General features: G+C 41.2%; 1 protein-coding gene across 1 annotated transcript in view; it reads right to left on the reverse strand.

The window, feature by feature from the left end:
* Positions 1-12,945: 12,945 nt before the first annotated feature.
* KCTD16 (potassium channel tetramerization domain containing 16) overlaps positions 12,946-20,491 on the reverse strand; it is a 168,925-nt gene continuing 161,379 nt past the window's right edge. The window contains exon 3 of the mRNA XM_032801500.2: positions 12,946-15,388. Coding sequence (XP_032657391.1) covers positions 14,937-15,388 — 452 coding nt within the window. The 3' untranslated portion in view covers positions 12,946-14,936. The remainder of the gene's footprint in view (positions 15,389-20,491) is intronic.

Below are 20,491 nucleotides of genomic sequence, written 5' to 3' on the forward strand. Positions count from 1 at the left end.
AGAGATTGTAACCTGAAAACTCACTATAAATTAGCACCAGCCTTAAATTAAAGAAAATAAAATTCACCTGCCATCCTCCTCCCACCCCCTGTTGGATCACTACAAAGATCAAAACTCAAGTTCCTGCTAAGAATTACACCACCAAAGACCACTATGAAAATGGTCTTTACATAGTAGCCAATGGACCAGCTGAAACCTCCCCAGGACACCAAGTAAGAGCCAATGCTTGATCATTAGTAGAGCTGAGAAGGGGATGGATGGCAGAGGTGTATGAACAGGGAACAAGATCCAAAGAAGCAATTTTAAATGTATTTTTATTTTCCCCTTCTCTGAGAATCAGTGTTTGAGCGAGTGATGAAGAGTTGGATTAAGCTGCAAAGAACCCAGTTTAAGGGCTTTTTACATGTGCACTGAAGGGGTCGAAAGAAGAAGAGAAGCAGAGAGTGGGTTGAATCACAAAAGAGTATTTCAAAGTTTTCCTTTTCCTCCTGATTGGTTGTGCCTCGTCCTTACATCACTGGTCAGTACAGAAGAAGAGCTGTTTTTCTGTGAGCAGTGAAAGGAATTATCACAACAACTCATTTCTTTTCTTCTCCTGGAGGTTCCTTACTCACACAGCCGAACCTCACTAATATGCATTTGGCTAATGCATAATCCACACCAAAAAAAAATATGACTGTCTCTCCACGCATCTTAACAAAGATTTGGCAGCAATGACAGAGTTATATACCAGCACCATTTTTGCAAAATATACACCAAGCACCAACTAAAACATAATCAAGTATTATCTTAACTAAGTAAAGCCAATGTAAATAAACGAATTAGTAAGGCTCTACTGCACTGTGCTTTGTGTTCACTTGAGACATTAAGGGAAAGCAAAGAACTTTTGTGAAACTAAAACATTCAGTCCCTGAGGGGGTTCTTTTGTCTTTGTGCATATGACCTATACCATCAGTGAAAGTAGCATGGATCTGGTGTGGTCATCAATGAGATCTCAAGAACTCAGAAGTCTTAAAGGAACATTGGTGGGTATGAATGAAGAGGTTCATCATGTATTCCATAGATGAAATTCACTCCTGTCTGAAATCCAGTCCCAGGCAGAAACCCTGCACAGGCCTTGCATCACTTTAAAATAGCTCTTAAATAGGATTTCTGGAAAACAATCATCCTTGAACTCTGAGGGATCACTGACTGCTACGACTAAATGGGATTTAAGAAAAGGGACTAGAGTTGGTCAAAATATGCTGTTTCATTGCAGCCACAACATTTTGATTTTGACAAAGTTTTCAATAGGAAGGTTTTCTGAGCTCCAGTGTTTTCTAGTTACTTCTGACCAGGGAGAGACCCAAATGAAAAACCCGACCTTTTCAACTGCAAACCAATATTTAGACGCAATTCCGAAATGTTGCCAAAAATGTTTGTAAGGTTTTGTTTTCATTGTAATGTGGACCAAAAATATATCTTGAAACTACGCAAGTTGCTGCAAAATGAAATTGTTGTCCTCTGGCCAGGTCTAAAAGTGGCCACGCAATCCTGTTTTACTGAGCCTGCTCCATTTTTTTAGATGATATCCTGGTGTCCAGGGAGCTTCTTTCAGGACATCTGATGTGTTGCAGTTTCTCATTTAATCAATCAGAATATCTGGTTTTTTATAACTACAAAATAGTTGTTCACAGTATAGTGCTATGCCTAGGAGAATTTGCTTTATGTTTACTAGGAAGAAACATTTCAGTGGATTGAGTGTTCCATTTGATGAACACTATTTGGAAAGGAAAAGTGAAGTCGACTGGGTAAATTGTTATTTATACAATTATATACGCAGCTTTAATACAGGCCAGTCACATCCCTCTTTATTTTCTGTGCTATCTGCATCATTTTACTAGCTGCTGCAGCATTTTCAAAATCACTGCCTTACGCTAATCCTACCTCTCTACTAACATGGATTATTGATTGACTCAAGACTGACTGTGGACAGCTGTTGTCTGGGAAGCTGCACATGAAGCCATGAAGCAAGTGAACAGTGATGGACTTCTTAGCCTCACACTGACAGTTTGGCCACTTGGTCCGAGATTTTGTTTCACAACATCACAATCTACCAACATTTCCTCACAGTTTTTCCTGCCAGTTTTCTGCATTCTACACCATCGCCTCAGCCCCATGCAGTAGTTGGTTAGTTTAGAAAAAATCAGCTGAGATCTATAATGGCTATTGGAAATCACAAAGGAAACAATTTAAAGGCCACCAAACCCACATTGCTGGGTCTACAGAGCTGATACGGAGTAGATAACACAAAGCAATAATGTGACAGATTGTATAAGTTAGGGATAGATAATTCAGATCATCAGGCCCATATTGCTACCAAGCCACGGTCCTGTGTAGGCTGCCAGTTACAAAGGCTTGGCAGGACATGGTGTAATATACAAAATAGTGCAGTGCACCATACTTGCACTACACTGCACCATCTGAGACCATTTAACTTCCAAAAACACTTTGCTTTCCATATGCTTGTGTGGATTTTGTACAGTAGCCAAATCTCTTCCATGGGAACACACCATTTGCAGAGAGCCCTGCACATCCTGGATCCTGTCAGCATCCCTCAAGAACTAGCCATCAGCAGGAACTGTCCTTGAAGATCAGCAAGGTATCAATGATAAATAACTATCTGAAAAACTCAGCGACACCAGTGCATAACTGTCACCTTTCTCTTGCCTCTTTCCTACCTAGATTGTTTGCAGCTGTGGTACTTAACTGGAATTGCACTAGGAACTATATGAGTTGGGAGTGAGTCAGTGGGGTCACATCAGTAGAGTGTGAGATCAGAATCAGACCGGAGAATATTAAGAGTATACCATGATTGAGCTCCAATTATTCACTAGACAGCTGTGCAGAAAGGGGAAAAATATGACAGCAATCCCAAACTATGTGTGCCATTCAAATGCAAAAGGCTCTTGTGGGAAAGGATTAAAAATAGTTCCCACTTACCCCCCAACAGTTTCCCTCTCCTTCTATCTTTGCAGCACCTAGGGGAGAAACCTTTTAAAGATCTAACTGCTCTTGTGCACAGCTGAACGCTAGTGTGCATTGCTGATCCAGATATGGAATGTGACACATGCCTTGGGTAGATGACAAGGAGACCCGACACAGAGAACGTTCCACAGCTGTTCCTTTTTCTTTGTATCACATCTCTCCTTATGGGCCTTTCCCTTCCTTTGCTCCATGCCCTACATTTCCCCCATTTGTAATTCATCCATTGTCTTCTGTGAAGACTCCTTGTCAAGCCATATTAAAAAGTACAGAAGAAAAATAAATATCCCCCTCTTCAGATGTTTTCCTTTCCTAAGCTCTCACAGTTCCAGCTGTAACATGTAGTTTCCCAGTGGAAGTATCACAGTAGCAGGTAGTCCATATCTCTGATAAGATGAGGTCACTCCCATAAGTGCTGCTTTTGATGACAGTACTTTCAGCAGTGGCATCAGAAAAAAAAAAAACATATGCAGAAGGATAGGCAGGTAGTAAATAAGTTGCCATATCCATTGAGCTGTGATTTTTGGCCCATCTCTAAACTAAAATAGGAAACAACAGAGTTCAAGTGGAATTATCTCCAATCTAAGACATAACTTTAACATCAATTGGTGCTAAATTATAATGTAACATGTCAGCATGTATACATCTTTATATATGACAACTAAATGATACCAAATGATTTATTATGATTAGTGCCATTACAATGTATATGAAATGATTTTTTTAAATGGTGAGACACAAAATAGTAGCAGATTTTCAGCCACACAATTTCACAATACTGATAGCTGTATGTTTTCGCTAGACTACTGTAAAGACTAAAACAGTATATGGAAGCTATTAATATCTAATTGCTCTCTTCATTGCTAGTGATTCTAAACAAAACCGCAAGTTTCTCTGCCAGAAGTGCAGCTAAGGCAGAATGGTAATAGCTACAATTATATCTACCATTGAAGACCCACTGCTTCTGTAAATAGGCAGTTTGTCTATCAGTTGGACCAGATATGTCTAGCAGATGCCATTCCAAGAATGACTACTCTCAGATCACAGGTATCTCCTCCCCCAACCATCTCTTTCTTTCAGGATTTTATTTTTAACAGGGAAATACAGCAGGCTAAAAGCTACATGTTTTACATACCACAGTAAAAACAGTTACTGAGTTATATTTGCTAGAGTCACAGTAATTTATGTATATTTGCTATTCACAGACTGCAGAATATTGCCAAGTAACCTCACTGGTGGGGACTGACAACATGGAGATACATGCATTCATGTGAGACCATAATCAATGATGTCTATACTGTATTAAGCACATTCATTTTTTTAAACACCTTCCAGTAAAGTTGATTCCTTTAAACTTTTAGTTAAAACTGCTTTTTTTTTTTTTTTACAATTACGCACAAAATAACCTGTAAACAAGTTGACATTACACTTATGTACAAGTGAACCACATTGGACAGTAGAAGAGGTAATTCAGTAGGTGCCACTTGATATACATCAATGTGCAACAGACTGACTCAGGCCTGGCAAAGTCATTAAGTGCTTGTATGAGGTCAGAAAATGTAACATGAGCAAGGCCCCGTATAGATCACAATATCACAGAAGTCACAAAAGAAACACAAAGTACTATGTTTGCTGTGGAAATATTGCATTAAATGCATTTACTCCTCTATAGTTGTGTGTCTATATGAAATCTAAAGAGTTGAGTTATATTTTTGGATAGCTCAGTACCAACTGCTGACAAAAGGGCCAAAATCCTCTTCTAACATTTCCTCCTATACTCCGGTTTCTCTGCATGTGAGGAGCTCCCGTTGATGATGTCAATGAGAGAGCCATGTGTGAACCAGAGCAGAGATTTCTAGTGGAGCTGAGAGAAGAATTTTGCCCATTAAAGCATTGGGCCTGATGCTACACCATTGACATCACTAGGAGTTCTGTTTCTGTTCTAAAGAACACTTCCTTTTCATTTGTTCCTTGCCATAGTTTCAAATTCACAGCATCATAATCATAAGCTGATTTTCATTAGCAATATCAATGCCAAGAAACATAAAATATGTCTTTAATGATCTGAACAGTGCTTTCTTGTCCCTTTCCAATACTCCACATACAAAACCCCTTTGGGCATGAACAATCCACGATACCTGGCAATGTTTTGTACCATGATTTACATGGGGCCTTATACATAAGGTATTTGTAAAGTAAAGTCTACATGCATACACACAACTGATGAAATGGGGTGTATGGAAGGGTAAGAAAAGGGGCTACCTTCTTATGGTTTTTAGAGCAAAGAAAAGGTGGGATGAGAGGGGAGATCACCTGATTAAATTCTGGTCATTGCCAAGAGCAATCAGACTTGCTTTCATTTTCTACTTCAGTACAATTCTTTGCAAAGAAAAAAACCAAATGGACCCATCAGAACTGGAATGAAAGTACAAACCCTTCCCTCCACTGTCACACTGCTATGAATCATTTACACAATGTTGGGAAGTGCTGCATTTACAGATAACCTAGGAAAAAATACCTGGGGCTTATGGAGATTTGTGTGCTCTTCCTTCTTCTCTCTTTTATGTTTTGAGTTCTCCTTAGTTTATCTAGAGGTATATCCCTGTGTCTAGATTTATGAAAATGAAACACCTTCAGAAGGGACAAGATTATTTTTTCAGATGGCCACCTTAGAACCTGCAAGCCAAATCCACTTCTTGAGGAAGAGAACACAAATCCACAGAAGCCCCCAGAGTTGCACTTACTTACACCAGTGGCAAATTTATCATTGGATGGCTCTCATACCACAGGGGTGCAACGCACCATCATGGTTGTGAAAGATAGCTGATGGCAGCTGCATAATGTATTCAGAATACATTCACTCCAAGGTGCACTTGTGCTATTTACAACAGAACTTTTTAAACTATGTCTAAAGCAAATCATCAATTGTATCTAAAAGATCACAAAAGGGAACAAGTTAACCAAAGGCTGGTTTTGCAATGCCTTCATAGAAGTAATAAGGCCTGTTCACCACTTAATACAGGTGGATTTGTGCCACATTAAAGTTTATCAGCTTTCCTCTCACTCACTCTCAGACACACACATTTTTATTACTAATAGAAGTTTTATTTGATATTCTGGTCCCAATGAACTCAATGGAAGTTTTGAAATGGACTTCAAAGGAACTTGGATTTGGCCCTTGTTATGTGTGGAAAATAACTCAAATATCCAGTTTGTTCCCCAAATATTTCAGAAAGGTAATTGCATTGCAATTTGACATCATGTCCATGATCTAACTGACCACACGTATTCTAACAGTGGGTATATATGTCTGGATAAAAATAAGATAAAAATGGCTGAACCCAAATTCTTGATCCAAACTCAAGCCCAATAAACATTTTTAGACCTCAAAACATTAGCTTTAGAGTTTTGTTATTTCAATTTCATTTTCACACTCTCTGTATTACCTGGCATCAACCAGAAACAAAACAGCAAAAAAAAGCATAATTTTCCAGTATTTCTCACTAAAGCAAAAAAGTAATGGAAATATTACTAGAAAGGCTACTCTCATACGATATCTGGTTCTATTTCTAGACCAAACCTGTATGTGTAAGAATCCTAAAGTTAGCATGCTTAATCAAATGGAATTTACCAAGCTTAGCCCTTACCTAATGAGTATTTTCCACTGTATTTTACTTCCAAGTTGAAACCTGCTGCCATTAAAAATCACTGGGAGTTTTTGCCAGTGATTTTAACAGGAGTTGATTTGGAACTTTTGCCTCTCGCAGCTATATGTATACATTTGTAAGCAGCTGATAAGTTACCTTAAGTTGCAAATACAGAATGCTTTGTTTTTGCTATCAGTATCTGGTGTCTGATCCTTTATTCTAACCAGAAACATTTTTTTTTTTTTTTTTTACTAAGAAAGAAAGGAATGTACTGTTGGCAAATTTTAAAGAAGTCATTTTGTAAGGGAATTGCCTGGTGATTTCCACAATCACAATGGAAGAAAATTCTGTTGCAAAGGCAAATTCCCAAGTCAAATGTGCACAACCAACCCGGGGTTTTATAGAATCAGTTCTTTTTAAGAGTGAAATTGAAATAGCTGATAGTCAACTCCACTCAGGTATGCACATAAAGCTTCTATTGACATCAATGGGAGTTGTACATGGGTATATGAGGGCACAATTTAGCTCCTAATAATTGTTTCCAAAACAGGCTAATCTCTTAAGCCCAATTGGCTAAGCCTGTAGGGACAATATTGCTGCTGCTGAAGTCAATAAGACTTTTGCCATTTGGCAGGCTTATTTCTAGTGGAAGGATAGGTTCTTTGCACCAGTGTAAATCATTGTGCATGGTGCAAGGCAACAGAGACCAACAGGATCTTCATGGCAAGCCGTGCACCTTCAATCCTCTGTGGGTTTTTTACCTCTCTCTTTCTACTATCATTTCTTCTGCCCTCTTTCCGTTTTCTCATTCACATATATAAGGGGAGATAGGACTACAGCCCTGACAATTGTTTGCTACCTCATGTAGTAGAGCCAGGGAAAAATGCTTGAAAGGCCCGCATGAAATGATTTTGAGTCAAGATAACATTTCACTTCCATTGGAGTTCTGACAGCTGCAACAGGTACAATTTTGCTATCTGCCTTCTGCAGGAATTACTCCTGCATCTTCTAACAGAGCGCCATGAGGGGTCCTGTGCTCTGTAAATCTGTGAGAATAAACAACTCCATAAAGTGCTGTGTGCGTGCGTGCTACACACACATACACATAGATCAAGTTTATATATCACAGTTCTCAGAGAAGAAAAAAAAACAAAAAACCCCTCGTTACATCTCTCTGTACTGTCAGCCGCTTGTATTTATTATGGGGCCAGGTAAAGGACCCACTGCTCTGTTCTAAACCATTGCTGCATGTAAATGAATGAAAAGGCCAGTGCTGAGATCAGGCTGACAAGAGAAAAAGAGCCTGCACAGTGAATAGAGTTGATATCCTAATGTAAGAATTGTGACTACCACTGTCACATTGAGTAACAGAAAAATTACCCTGTCTGGACAATGCCCACGACAGCTCCTAATTTGGGGGTATGTAATTTCCCCCCATTTCTTCTACATTAGTGTTAATGAAAGGTGCCAGAGTGACACTCTCTCTCTCCACAGAATGTGCACATCGGAGACAGAAGCTTCGCACAAATCAACCCCTCCACTAATACCGCTAACGATTAAGGCTTGATTGTGGCTGTATTCTTCAGGTGGTAGTGGGTAGAACAGCCCCACTCCACACCAGGAGAAGCACCAGACAGGCAGGCAAATCTCTCTACAGCTTTTCTGTGTGCACTGGAGGGGAAACCAGGGAGGGAGGAAGGAGGAGTGTGGGTGGGAAAAATTTCCCTGGTGCACCAGCCTGCAGCTAACGGGGGGCGGGAGGAGCCAACATCCCACCCCTTTTTGACATCCCGTTTCCTGAGTAGAGAGCGTGAGCAAAGAGCCCCTTCACTCTACAAAGCATAGGGTGCACAGGGCCTGCTATCTGGGCAATTCTTGCATAGCTATGCAAATTGGGGTGTGGCTTCTTGTGCACCACCCAGATCCTGAGCAGACAAGCAAGGGCCTCTGATAATCAACCACCCATAGAGGCCAAATTCCTCCCTCAGACTCCCATGCACCTACAAGAAATTAACCCAGTACAAACAGCAAGAATGAGGATAATATGGGGGGATAGTTCATATGCCTAATACACCCCATATCACTGAGCACTCCCTACTATCCAAGCCTGGCCCATCGCCCCACTGAGTGCTGCACTTTTACATTATACATGCTCCCCTTGCAGTTCATCTATTCATCTGCTTGTCTCACATTGCAGGCCTGTCAAGGCAGGGGCTGTGCCCTCCATGATTAGCACAGCACTCATCACATTATGGATGCTCCTGCAAACAAGTGACGATATAAGACTTGGCTTTTTAAAAGGACCTAAGGGAGTTAGGCACATCTAGGGAAAGTTGGCACCTAAGTTCCTTAAGTCCCAGCCATAACTAACAATAACCTGGAGGGAGCATCTTTAAGGGCAAAGTGTAGTCCGGTGTCCCTTCCTATCTGACCATTTTGCAGTGGCTTGACTCACTGAACCCAGTCAGCTCATGCTATGTCTTACTCTCCTTTCTGAAGCTGATATTCCCAGCAGAACAGTTTGTCTTTGTGAGTAAGTGCCTAATTTTAGAGGATTGCTATGTCTAGGGTTCCTCTTGCATTGAGTAACAGGTTGTAAAAAACTGGAACATATGTGTTTGTTTCTGCACAGCGGTACAGCACTTACACTGCCACGCAGGAGCTGTGAGTTCCACATCAGCTTTCTAGCTCTGAGGCTAAGAAGGGATTGGGAAAACTCTTTGACACATAAAGGCAGCAACAGGGACAAGTTTGAGTTGAGTCCTCTCTGGGCTGTATTTAGGATACTTCCCATGCAGATCTGTCCAATCTCCTTCCCAAGGCCGCACATACCCCAAACAGAAGAATTTACCTAAGAATCTTATGGACAAAAAGCATTTCACTGAGGGGCCAGGCTCTCATTTTCAGTAAAGCCTCGTACACCAAGCCAGCACTGCAAACCAGTCTCAAATTGGGTGACGTTACATTGCCAAAGCCGTGCAAAGTTATGTCTACACATGGAGCTGTGGGTACAATTCCCAGCTTACTCTGATTGAACTAGCACATTTAATATAATAGTGTCACTGCAGCAGCTGGGCTCACCACCAGAGTACAGACTCATGGGGTTTGTCCTCAGGCTGACTAGCCTCTCCCACCACCATGCTACTGGGACTACAGACAGTAACTCCTCACTTAAAGTCGCCTCAGGTAACGTTGTTGCGTTATTAGGTTGCTAATCTATTAGTGAACATACTCATTTAAAGTTGTACAACATTCCGTTAAAAGGTTGTTTGGCTCCCCTGCTCCACTCACAACTCCTGTCATGGAGTGGGGATGGGGCACGGGGGCTGTCATAAACAGATAACTAAGGGTTAATGTTTCTTTTACCTGTAAAGGGTTAACAAAGGGAACCAAACACCTGACCAGAGGACCAATCAGGAAACCGGATTTTTCAAAGGAAGGGAGGGAACATCATGGTTTGGGTTGTTCGGCTGTTTTTTTTTCTCTCGCTTGGGAGAGGTTTTTTCTATTTGCAAGCTTCTTTCTACCCTTCTGTTCCAAGTTGTGAGTACAAAAGAAAAGCAAAGGGTATATTGTATTTGTATTAATGTGTGAGCTTTGCTGGAATGTTTCAAATGGATATCTTTTGAATCAGCGTTTATTCATATTTCTTATAAGCATAGCCTGTATTGCTACTGAGCAGAGTTTATTGTTTATAGTCTTTTTCTTTCTTTTATATAGCTTCTTTTTAAAACTGTTGAGTTTTTTCTCCGGTTAAGCAAGAGAAGGAGAGGGAAAATCGCTTTGTGTTAGCTTGACAGGTTTGAAGCATAGCCTCAGGGAAAGGAGGGGGGAAGGTAAATGCCTCTTGTTTTGCTTTCAAGGTTAAGTACCGTATCACTAGATAACCCGGAGGAAAGCTGGGATGATAAAGAGGAGACAAGGGAGAGGTTGTTTCCTGGGTGTGAGACTCAGTTTGATGGTCTTGGTGTCCAGAGAAGATTGGGAACACAGGAGTTTATCAGTAATCGAATCCTGATTGGTGGCAGCGATATCAGATCCAAGCTGGTAATAAGCTTGGGGGAGTTTCATGCTAGCTTCTCAGTTTATGAACGCTAAGGTTCAAATCTGAGTAGGAAGCTACGACAGGGGCTTGTCCCGCTCCACCTACCCAGCGCTCCTGCAATGGAGTGGGGTCGGGGCATGGGGGCTTGTGATGCTCTGCCCATCCGGCATTCCCACTTGGGAGCAGGCAAGCCCCTGACCCCATTCCCCGGCAGGAGCGCTGGGCAGGCAGAATGGGGCAAGCCCCTGTGCCCCGATCCCGCTATGCCCCTGCCTCAACCAAGCTTCACAATCATCATTGATGAGTACAATATTAAATTGTTTGTTTACAGTTATTTAAAACTTATACTGTATATGTATATAAGGTATTTTGTCTGGCAAAAAAAATTTCCTTGGAACCTAACCCCCCCATTTACATTAATTCTTATGGCGAAATTGGATTCACTTAACATCATTTCACTTAAAGTCACATTTTTCAGGAACAGAACTATGTTAAGCAAGGAGCATTTTTAGCATGCTAGCTCGGAGAGAGCTAGCATGACTATGTCTACACATGCTGGGATTCACCCCTCCAGCTCCAACTGTAAACTCCCCTTAGAATCAGGCTCTGGAAGTCTATACTGATGTGACACAAGTGGAGCAGTCACTCTTTCAGCTGAAAGAATGAGGAGCATGACCTGCAATGGAGCGCTGAAATCACCAGGGAACAAAGCTATCTCTGATGGAACTTCACCATCGTCAATGGAGTTAAACCTGGGATAAATTTGGTCCCAGGAATGGATACACTATTTAAGTACCCTACAGTAACAAAGCAGAATATACATATAAGCTTTGTGGCTAGCGATTATTAAAGTTCAAGACTCTTATTTCAGTAGTGGTGCAGAGTAATAACCATTTCACCTAAATTGGGGAATATGAAGGCCACATGAATCAAACCCATTCTGGTGCATTTCATTTGGTCTAATTATTCCTGCAGATATTAATCATTGTACAATCCTGTGCAAATTGAGTTGTCCATTCAAACTCAGAGACAGAAAGAAAAACAGGATACACTCCCCCTCTCTCTGTCCCTCATATTGTGTAATACAATGTTTTGGAGATTAAAAAGGAAAAGAAAAAGTGAAACTCTGAAGCTGAGGATGTCAGGTTCTAGTCATGCTGAGTTATCAAAGTGGAGAAATGGTCTATGTTGTGCATGGAAATCTCAAAACAAATTCCTGCTGAAGTGAGAGTGAGATTCAACCCTCTACTCATTTTTTTCCCTAATTTGCTAATACAATGAATTAATGTTAGACTTCTTCTTTGTGACTCGAAGAGAGCAGAACTGATAGTGGAGGAGGATTCTGCATAATGCCTGATGGTATCAAAACCTTGCAAGAGAGAAAAGGCTCGCTTTCCAATTTGGCATGTCTGGCTGATGATACTGACTGGGTCAAAATAGAAAAATCACAGTTTCCTTGTCTTAAAGTGTCAGAGACAACGGAGCTGCTCTCTGGTGTGGACATAAGAAGAAAGAGAAAAAGCACCATTTAAGCCAATCTGTATGTCTTGGAAGCCAGCCTAGTGTTCTTGCTTTGCATCAACTCACACACAGGAAGTTGCAGGCAAACTTTTTAACACAGTGCTCTCAAGAGTGATTCCAGTACAGCAGCTGTAAATAGGGACGAGTGAATATACAAGAAAGACAGTTGTTTTTTAAAAAGAGGAAAAGCAAATCTGTGGCAAGCAGAGGGATGTATGTGTGCAAGCACATGGATGTGCAAAGGTGCATGTGAATATGTCTGCACAGGCACGTGAATGTGGGTAGGTGTGCATCTGAAAAGCATGTGTTTTAAAAACTGAATTAGTTTAGTGCCTGGTCCTGAGTAGTGCGGAGCTGTCCAATTTAGCTTAGCGCTTCTCAGGTCAGGCTTTTGCTTACTATACACATAACAATAATTAGGAATCACTAGAACTAGCATCCCTCTCTCATGTAAAATATCTTGGTAAACTTGCAAACCTTAACTAGAGATGACTCCAAGCTACAAAATCCAGCTCTCCTATCCCAGTAATTTGAGGGTGTTTTGATCTGGGGATTTGGTTCATGCTCAGCTCTGTCCACAAGCATCTCACATTTTGCAATAGTTTGAGACATGTCACTTCCTGTTTGCACATGCAATTAGCACCCACAAAACCTGTGCCTGCATTGCACTTGCAGTTCAATGGTAGGCACAAATGATAGTACCTTTACCCCCACAGTTCATTTTGCAAGTGAAAAAAATAAAAAGTAGGAGCATATTATGTGGGAGAAAATTGCACCTGTGGGCAAGGAGACTGGGCCTCAGACCTACTCAAGTATACTATGTTCAGTCTAAAGGTACCTCTGTTCTATGCACTCTTGAGGTCATCTCCTTTGTAGCATTGTGAATTGTGAATGCTACATAGTGAAACTGAGGCTTTAGTTACTGATGCTAAACAAGGCAATATCACCACTTTTAAAGCTATGGTCTTTATTAGTTTCTGTGTCTCTCACTTTCTGTCTTGAGACATTGATTGACATGTGCCAAACTCCCCAGCTAACCAGCTTCCATCTGCAGCCAGTGGAAGGTCCATGTGGACCCCCTGATGCAATGCATCTCTAGGTAACTGCTTTACAGACTGCTCAGACACTAATTTCATCCCACCAGATGCAGTCTGTCCCTGGGACTCCCCTTCAATACCTGACTCTTAACTTTTCAATCCCATCCATGGGATCTTTGGCTCCCACTGGACTGTTGAGGGACATCAGGTTCTTACTGGTCTGCTGAAAGAATTAGCTCCGGAATGACCACTCAGATGCAGTTAGCTAGGCGAACCTGTCAAGGAAGGACTGTGCTTTTTTTTTGTTGTTGCCTGGGCTCAGTAGGTTCTTGTACTGCTGTGCCTGCGTGTGGCATCCCTTCCTCCCCACCGTCCCATCAAACTGAGCTTGCTGATATTTTCCCCTTTATTACACATTATGGGTAACAAATGGGTACTAAATTAAGCCTGCCACCCATCAGATTATCCTACAGACTACAGAAAGGATGCTGATAAGGCAGTTTCCATTACAGAGTGTGTTTGGTTTCTGTTCAATTTTTAATTTCCTTTTGAAATGTATCTAGCTGGAATGGTGCGGTGCCTGCCATTTTAACAATCAATTTCCTCCCAGTCAGAGCACAAAATGCATCTTGTTAGGTTTATAATTTCTTATAATTGCATCTGTGTCAGATGGGAACGGGATGCTGCTCTCCTCATTTGTTTGGGCCAATGACTCTTTGGCAGCAGGGTCTGGCTGGCTTACATAAATCAGCTGAGCTCACCGACTCAGCAACTTGACCTGCCATCTCTGGAACCCCCTTTCCAATTGGAATCATTCCATAATAAACCCTTTGTCATCCGGAAGCTGTGGGGAAGTAGTTTTGGAATGAAGGAGATTAAAATATATATTGTTATCAAAAACCTCATGGAATATTTTGCCCACAGTTGCAACAGACACAAGCACTTTTACAGTGCTATGCTTCCAACCTCCCCTCGCCCCAAAAAATAACAGATGGAGAGAGACAGTCTTCTACTATTCACACCTCATAAAGCTAGAGGGGAAATGGAGCACACAGAGTGCTAACAATTGCTTTTTTTGTTGTTGTTGAGAAAGTGCAGTTATAAGGAGAAAACCAGACAAATTCATTATGCAATATAAATATACACACATGTATATGTATATTCATGTGTATATATACACATCCTTCATGTAAACTGGCACGGCATAGCTTGTTTCTTTAAATCATGTACATCTGCCCCTCCCTGACTCCTCCAGATAAAGGAATTAAAACAAGAACTCAAAAGGCATGTAGTTTGCAGAAACCCCCCAGCCACTGCCTAATCATGTGTAGGCCTTTCTCCACTGGCACCAGGTGCATTTGTGTGTGGATTTCTTTAGTTGGTGATGCTGTTGTGCCTTTAGTGTATAAAGTATTCAGCTTGCGTAAGACTAGGAGCTTACAAACAAAAGCATTTTTCATTGTGCTTCCACAACTTGAAAAATATCATTACCCTGTGACTATAAATGTTAAGGTGAAATAGGCAAATTAGGCAGTACTATCATGATGGATTTTTGTTTTTTGTGACCTAACAAATTGTTATTATTCCTTTTATTTCCTTATCATTAAGGATCTTGATCTGTAAATTGCAATAAGGTTATTTCCCCCCTGCCCCACCCTGCTCTTATAGATGATACTTTCGTAGCAGTTCGGATTGCCAGGGGTGTTTCCTTTCTGGAAACCTGTCTGGGATTTTGATTTTAAGGAAATCCTGGATGCATTTTTCTAACTCTTCCTCAATTGAGAGCTTTTCTTTCACTGCTTTTTTTTTGCTAGAGTTGGATTCCCTGGAGCCAGATGTTAGAGTTCGGAGCAGGTCACTTTTTCTTCGGATTTCAGACTGCTGCAGTAGCTGTACTGGGCCCTTCTTGATTGGCCGATCTAGAGTCTGTATGTTGGACTGGCGGGTGACTGGGCCACAGATGACAGTCTCTTGTGGGGAGCTGGCTTCTGATTGGCTGTCACAGCTGGAAGTGGATAGTTCATTGCAAGATGTGCCACTTTCCCCCTCTTTATCTCCTTTGCCATTTTTGCAGCAGCAGTCACAGTGGGACGATGACCACCTTGAAGGCTCACCTAAAAGAAGGAACAAAGCACACAGTGTGGTTACAAAAAGCACAGCCATCTGGGCTGTTGTACACACACAGCAGGGTATTCCTTCATATGCTACCAAATAAACTACTGTCCATTAAGTACACTTGTGCTAGCAGAAGAAAATGGGGAGGAAATGAATCAGGTGTAGTAATTAGAGCAGTAAAAGCATCTCAGAACTCCTGGGTTCTAGTCTCAGTTTTCTCAGTACAATCTTGGGTAAGTCAGTATGGCCAACATCTTACACACATGGATCAGGACCTTCAGCTCACTGGGCCTGATTCTCATTAACAATAATGCCTCTGTATTCCACTCTGGCAGTGTAAAGGAGCATTAGGTCCACTTTAAGGCCCCTTTAGATTGCCAGAGCAGGGCAAAAGTCCTTCGTGCAAGTGAGACTCTGTTCCTCTGTGTTTCAGTTTATGTACGTGCAAAATGGTTTTGCTGTGAGACTTAATTAATGAATGTTTGAAAAGTGCTTTGAGATCCTCAGATGAAACCAATATATTAATGCAAAGAACTGTGTTGTTATTTTCTGAAAAGTGAACGACAATTGTTTCAGAAAGCCAGGGGTAAGTCTCAGGAGTGGTTTATTTGCTGCTAACTCCACAGCAGTTTACTAACAGGCCAAATCCTGGGATGCTCACTTAGATTCTTCATAGACAATTTCCCACTGACTATAAGACCGGAATAAAATCAGAGTAAGGTCTTCAACCTTTGGCCCATCCCTTCAACACTTACTCACATTAGTACCTAGGTAAATAAAAGTTGTAGGATCTAGCCCAAGATCACCAATCCAGAAAAAATAAGGTAAGTTATAAACTGACAACCAAATGGAGCCAATATCCAACTGGTTGTGCTTCAGTGTTTAAGCTATTTCCTGCTGTCAATTCATGGCCAAAGTTATGGCCTCACAACATGTGAATGGTCCAGAAGCTCATTCTAGTGCTTGCTCTTCCAAAGGTTTTGATTTAATAAGTAAAGGGAAAGGCAGAAGGGAACAAAACATGCTTGAAGAGAAAAGAATGAAGATATAATTCTTGTTCACGGAACAGGTGTCTCAGAGTAAAAATCAACCTACCCCTGAAACAGCTGCATAGACCTAGGAATTTTCTTCCTTAGGATAGTCAAACTGTTCAGGTATCGACTGATGAAATGTTATTCTATGTCCCATTCAAATTTCCCCTTTAATAGTATGTCATCAAGTTTGATAGGCTCAACATTCAACCTATCTTTTTTACTTATATATGTTTGTAATGCCCATTAATTCTTTCTGTCTTTAAATAATTCTGCAATTATCTTCTTGTAAAATAAAATACAAACGCCAAAAAAATTAGCACTCCTGAGCTATCCTACAATAACAAAACAGCCTGCACAGCTTAGTCTCCTGAGCAACCCTACAACAAGAAGCCAGGCTGAGCAGATTAGCACTGACAGGCAGTCCTAAAATAATAATCGTAGGCATCCTTGCAATAACAAGCTAGGGTGAAACCCCAGCTCCATTGAAGCCCATAGGAACTTTGTCCTTAACTTCAAATAGGACCAGGATTTAATCCCCAGTTTTTACAGCCCAGCATTCACAAAAAACCTACAGAACAGAGCTGGGAGAACTCCTCTGCCTAATGCATTAATTTGAGTAATTTGGCTGGGGGTAGAGCACAAGTGGGGACACACATGGAGTCATTTTGTACGCAGACACTGTTGCTGCTCTCTGTCATTGGCTCCTTACAGTCAAGTGTCCACTGCTTCATTATGTGGTTCCATCACAAGCCCCCCTCCCCCCCACACATGTAATGCATTGGTGGCACTCTGGAGCACGATGCCATGCTCCTGATAGCTCATTTGTTGAAAGAGCAAGAACAACTGCTCTCTGAGGTCCAGGGCAGGCTGTGAATGTGTGGGAGACAGCTGACATATCCCTATTGTAAGCAAACAGCGCGATCTACATTCCAAAGTAGCATCCTTCTCACAATGGAGCCCAGAGAATAGAACTTAATCTAGTGGAGCCGACATCTATGTACACACACACAAAAATACACCCCAAAGCATTGCCTCGGAAATATGACTTCGTCCAAGAGAAAAACCAAAATGTTTTCTATGTCAAAATAAAATCTAGACTATAATGCTTCCACTGCCTGCAACTGCTATTGAGACAGATGCTGTCATTATTATTTTAATCACCATCATATCTATCCTTTCATTAAATTAAAGGTAGCTATTCATTCTTTTTTAAAAAAGAAACAAAAAGCAGCACTGAAGTTCCCGTTATTGCAGACTATTTATGCGAAGTAAACATTTCTCACACACACATGCAAAAGAGTTACACAACAGTCATATACTGAAAATAAGGGAGCTGACTGCAAGAAGGGTTGTCTGTGTCAACATGTCTCTTGGACGCAGAGTACAGGGATTACTTTTTTTTTTTCTCCCCATGTTCTACTGGAGAACTGCCAAATAGCCATAATCCATGACAAAGAAGGAAAACTGGCATTGATAAAAACTGTTTCCTGACCAAACTGCCAAGATAATCATGGATTTAAATGTCATTTGGAAGCATCCATCTTCCCAGTAAATGTAATTATCACCTCCAACTAGTGCAGATTGGTACCATTATTAAGGTCAAGAAAAATGTAATTCAGCACGCTGTAGAGCAGTCTTATATCAGCACCATGTCACTTAAAGCAGCATAAAACACCCATCAAACAGCAACTGGGCATGGCTTTTAGTGCTTCACATGTAATACTTCACATTTTACTCATCCAGGGGAGCTTTTCTGCAATTTACACTGTACAAATGAAACCAAAAGAAAAACAAGTGGTTTGTACTTTATGGAAAGATTGTGGAGGACAGACAAAGCCTCGAAGGCTTTCCAATCAGGCTGTCATTAAATAACTGGAAGGAGATGTCGTCCTGTTTTCTGCATTCTGTATCTTTAAATGTAGGGCTGTCTCCCTTTCTGTTGCAGAGGCTTTTGGAAATCACTTGCCATTTAGTGCTTCAGTTCAACTGTGGAGTGATTGACATTTTCGCTCACGGAGACTTCAGGCTAGGTTCTCATTGACACTGCACTACACTGCTGTGGTCAAGGGGCTTTAAAACGAAGGCACATGCTACAGTCATATCTTCTTTGGGGCCTCTTTACACCCCAGAACTCCCTGAACTGGCTGGGCATCGTTGAAAAAACAGGAGCACAGAGGTCCTGCTCTCGTTCCAATGGGGCCTCTTTTGCCATTGCTCTGAACCTTGTGTGGGTGTAAAACACTTCCAAATGGTAGCATTTGACTTCTACTTGGCACTCATTTTGCACTGACATCAATGACTAAATGAAGGGCAGGGCAGTGGTGAATCAGGCCCACTGAATGCAGTCAAAGTGTTGCCATTGTCGCCAATGCTAGCCACACAGGCCCTCTGCAATCTCAGCTGGGCCATGGCTGTCAGGCACATACTAAACCATGTAGCTGAATAGAAACTGCTGATTTTTCTTCCATGAGAAAGTCAAGGCCACCGGAGTGAAACAGGATTTTGCAAGCTCACAGAATGCTCATGCATTCTTTAAAAAGATGCACTGCTGAAACCCGCCACACCTGTCTTAAAAATTTTCTGTCTTGCTAGTAGCTGTGAACAAAGTTCACATTGATTTTAGAAGCAGTTGGAAAAAAAACTTCCCCACCCTGTTACTTGCTGTTCCCTGTCCATGATGAAGGAGTCTTACAGTCTGTGTGGTGAAATCTAATTCATAGACTTGCTTCAAGACTGGTTCTTTATCTAGTCTGAAAAAGTCAATAATGGCTAAATTGAATTTTTTTTATAATTCTCCCAGCTCTGGAAAAGACACTGCACACACGAGTCTCAGTACAAACTGATTGTGTGAAATTTGGAAAAACACATCCATGAGCCTTATTGATTTGCAGCTCCTTATTGTGGTTGACGTTTTAACTTGATGGCATTTTTTCCTCTGCTGCAACTACCTATTGTTTCCTGGTAAGAAGAGAACTGATATAGAACTCCTGCACTGCATAAACAGAAAATGATTTATTCCAGCAAGCAACCGCAAGTGTTCAAAAGGCAGAAATCCATCAGGTGCAAACTAGCTATAGGGATGTACGTGACTGCACACTGGACCCTTGGAAAATATCAGGAATCTAGCAAACAGCTTTCTTAAAGTGACGCTGTTAACTTAAAAAACACATTTCTTTCTGAAAATATTAAGTTTGATACAAATGAGAGATCAGAAGGAAAAATAAGTTTCTCTTTTTTTCCTGTGTTTACTTTGTGCATTTGACAGCACTTTGTGCATAAACAGGAGTACTTCTGGCACCTTAGAGACTAATAAATTTATTCCAGCATAAGCTTTCGTGGGCTACAGCTCACTTCTTCAGATGCATAGATATCTCCTATCTGTGTGTTCCATTCTATACATCTGAAGAAGTGAGCTGTGGCCCACAAAAGCTCATGCTGAAATAAATTCATTAGTCTCCGAGGTGCCACAAGTACTGCTGTTCTTTTTGCGGATACAGACTGACACGGTTGCTACTCTGAAACCTGACTTTGTGCATAGTTACTTTCACTGTATTCTTCTGTACAGTCATTTCTCCCCGTTGTCTGTTTGTATCTTTCATAAAGCAGCTATGGAAGGGAAACACTTACATATTTAGGTACATGCTGTTGTAAACCCATGAAAATTACCAGAGGAAGATCGGGAGCAGAAGCAGGAGATGTAACTACTTTTATCTTGTTTATTTAATTGACTAGATTTCAAGTTGACAATGACACTGCAATTAAAACTTGTAAAGAGGAAATCCATTTTAGTAATGCTGCTCCTACCTATCTCTTCTATAGCAATTTCCCTCAATAGATCTTAAGGTGCTTTACAAAGGAGGTAAGCATTGTTATCCCCATTTTACAGATGAGGAAACTGTGGCACAAGGGGTAAACTGACTTGCCCAAGGTCACCCAAAAGGCCAGTGGCCAAGCCAAAAATAAGACCCAGGTCTCCTAAATCCCAGAGCTATCCACAGAAGTTAGAGACCCAACCTATCTCCTTGCCTGTGCAGGATTCTTCCCTACAGCACAGTCTCTAGAGGGTTT

Source organism: Chelonoidis abingdonii, chromosome 7 (assembly GCF_003597395.2).
Source record: "Chelonoidis abingdonii isolate Lonesome George chromosome 7, CheloAbing_2.0, whole genome shotgun sequence".
NCBI lineage: Eukaryota > Metazoa > Chordata > Testudines > Testudinidae > Chelonoidis > Chelonoidis abingdonii.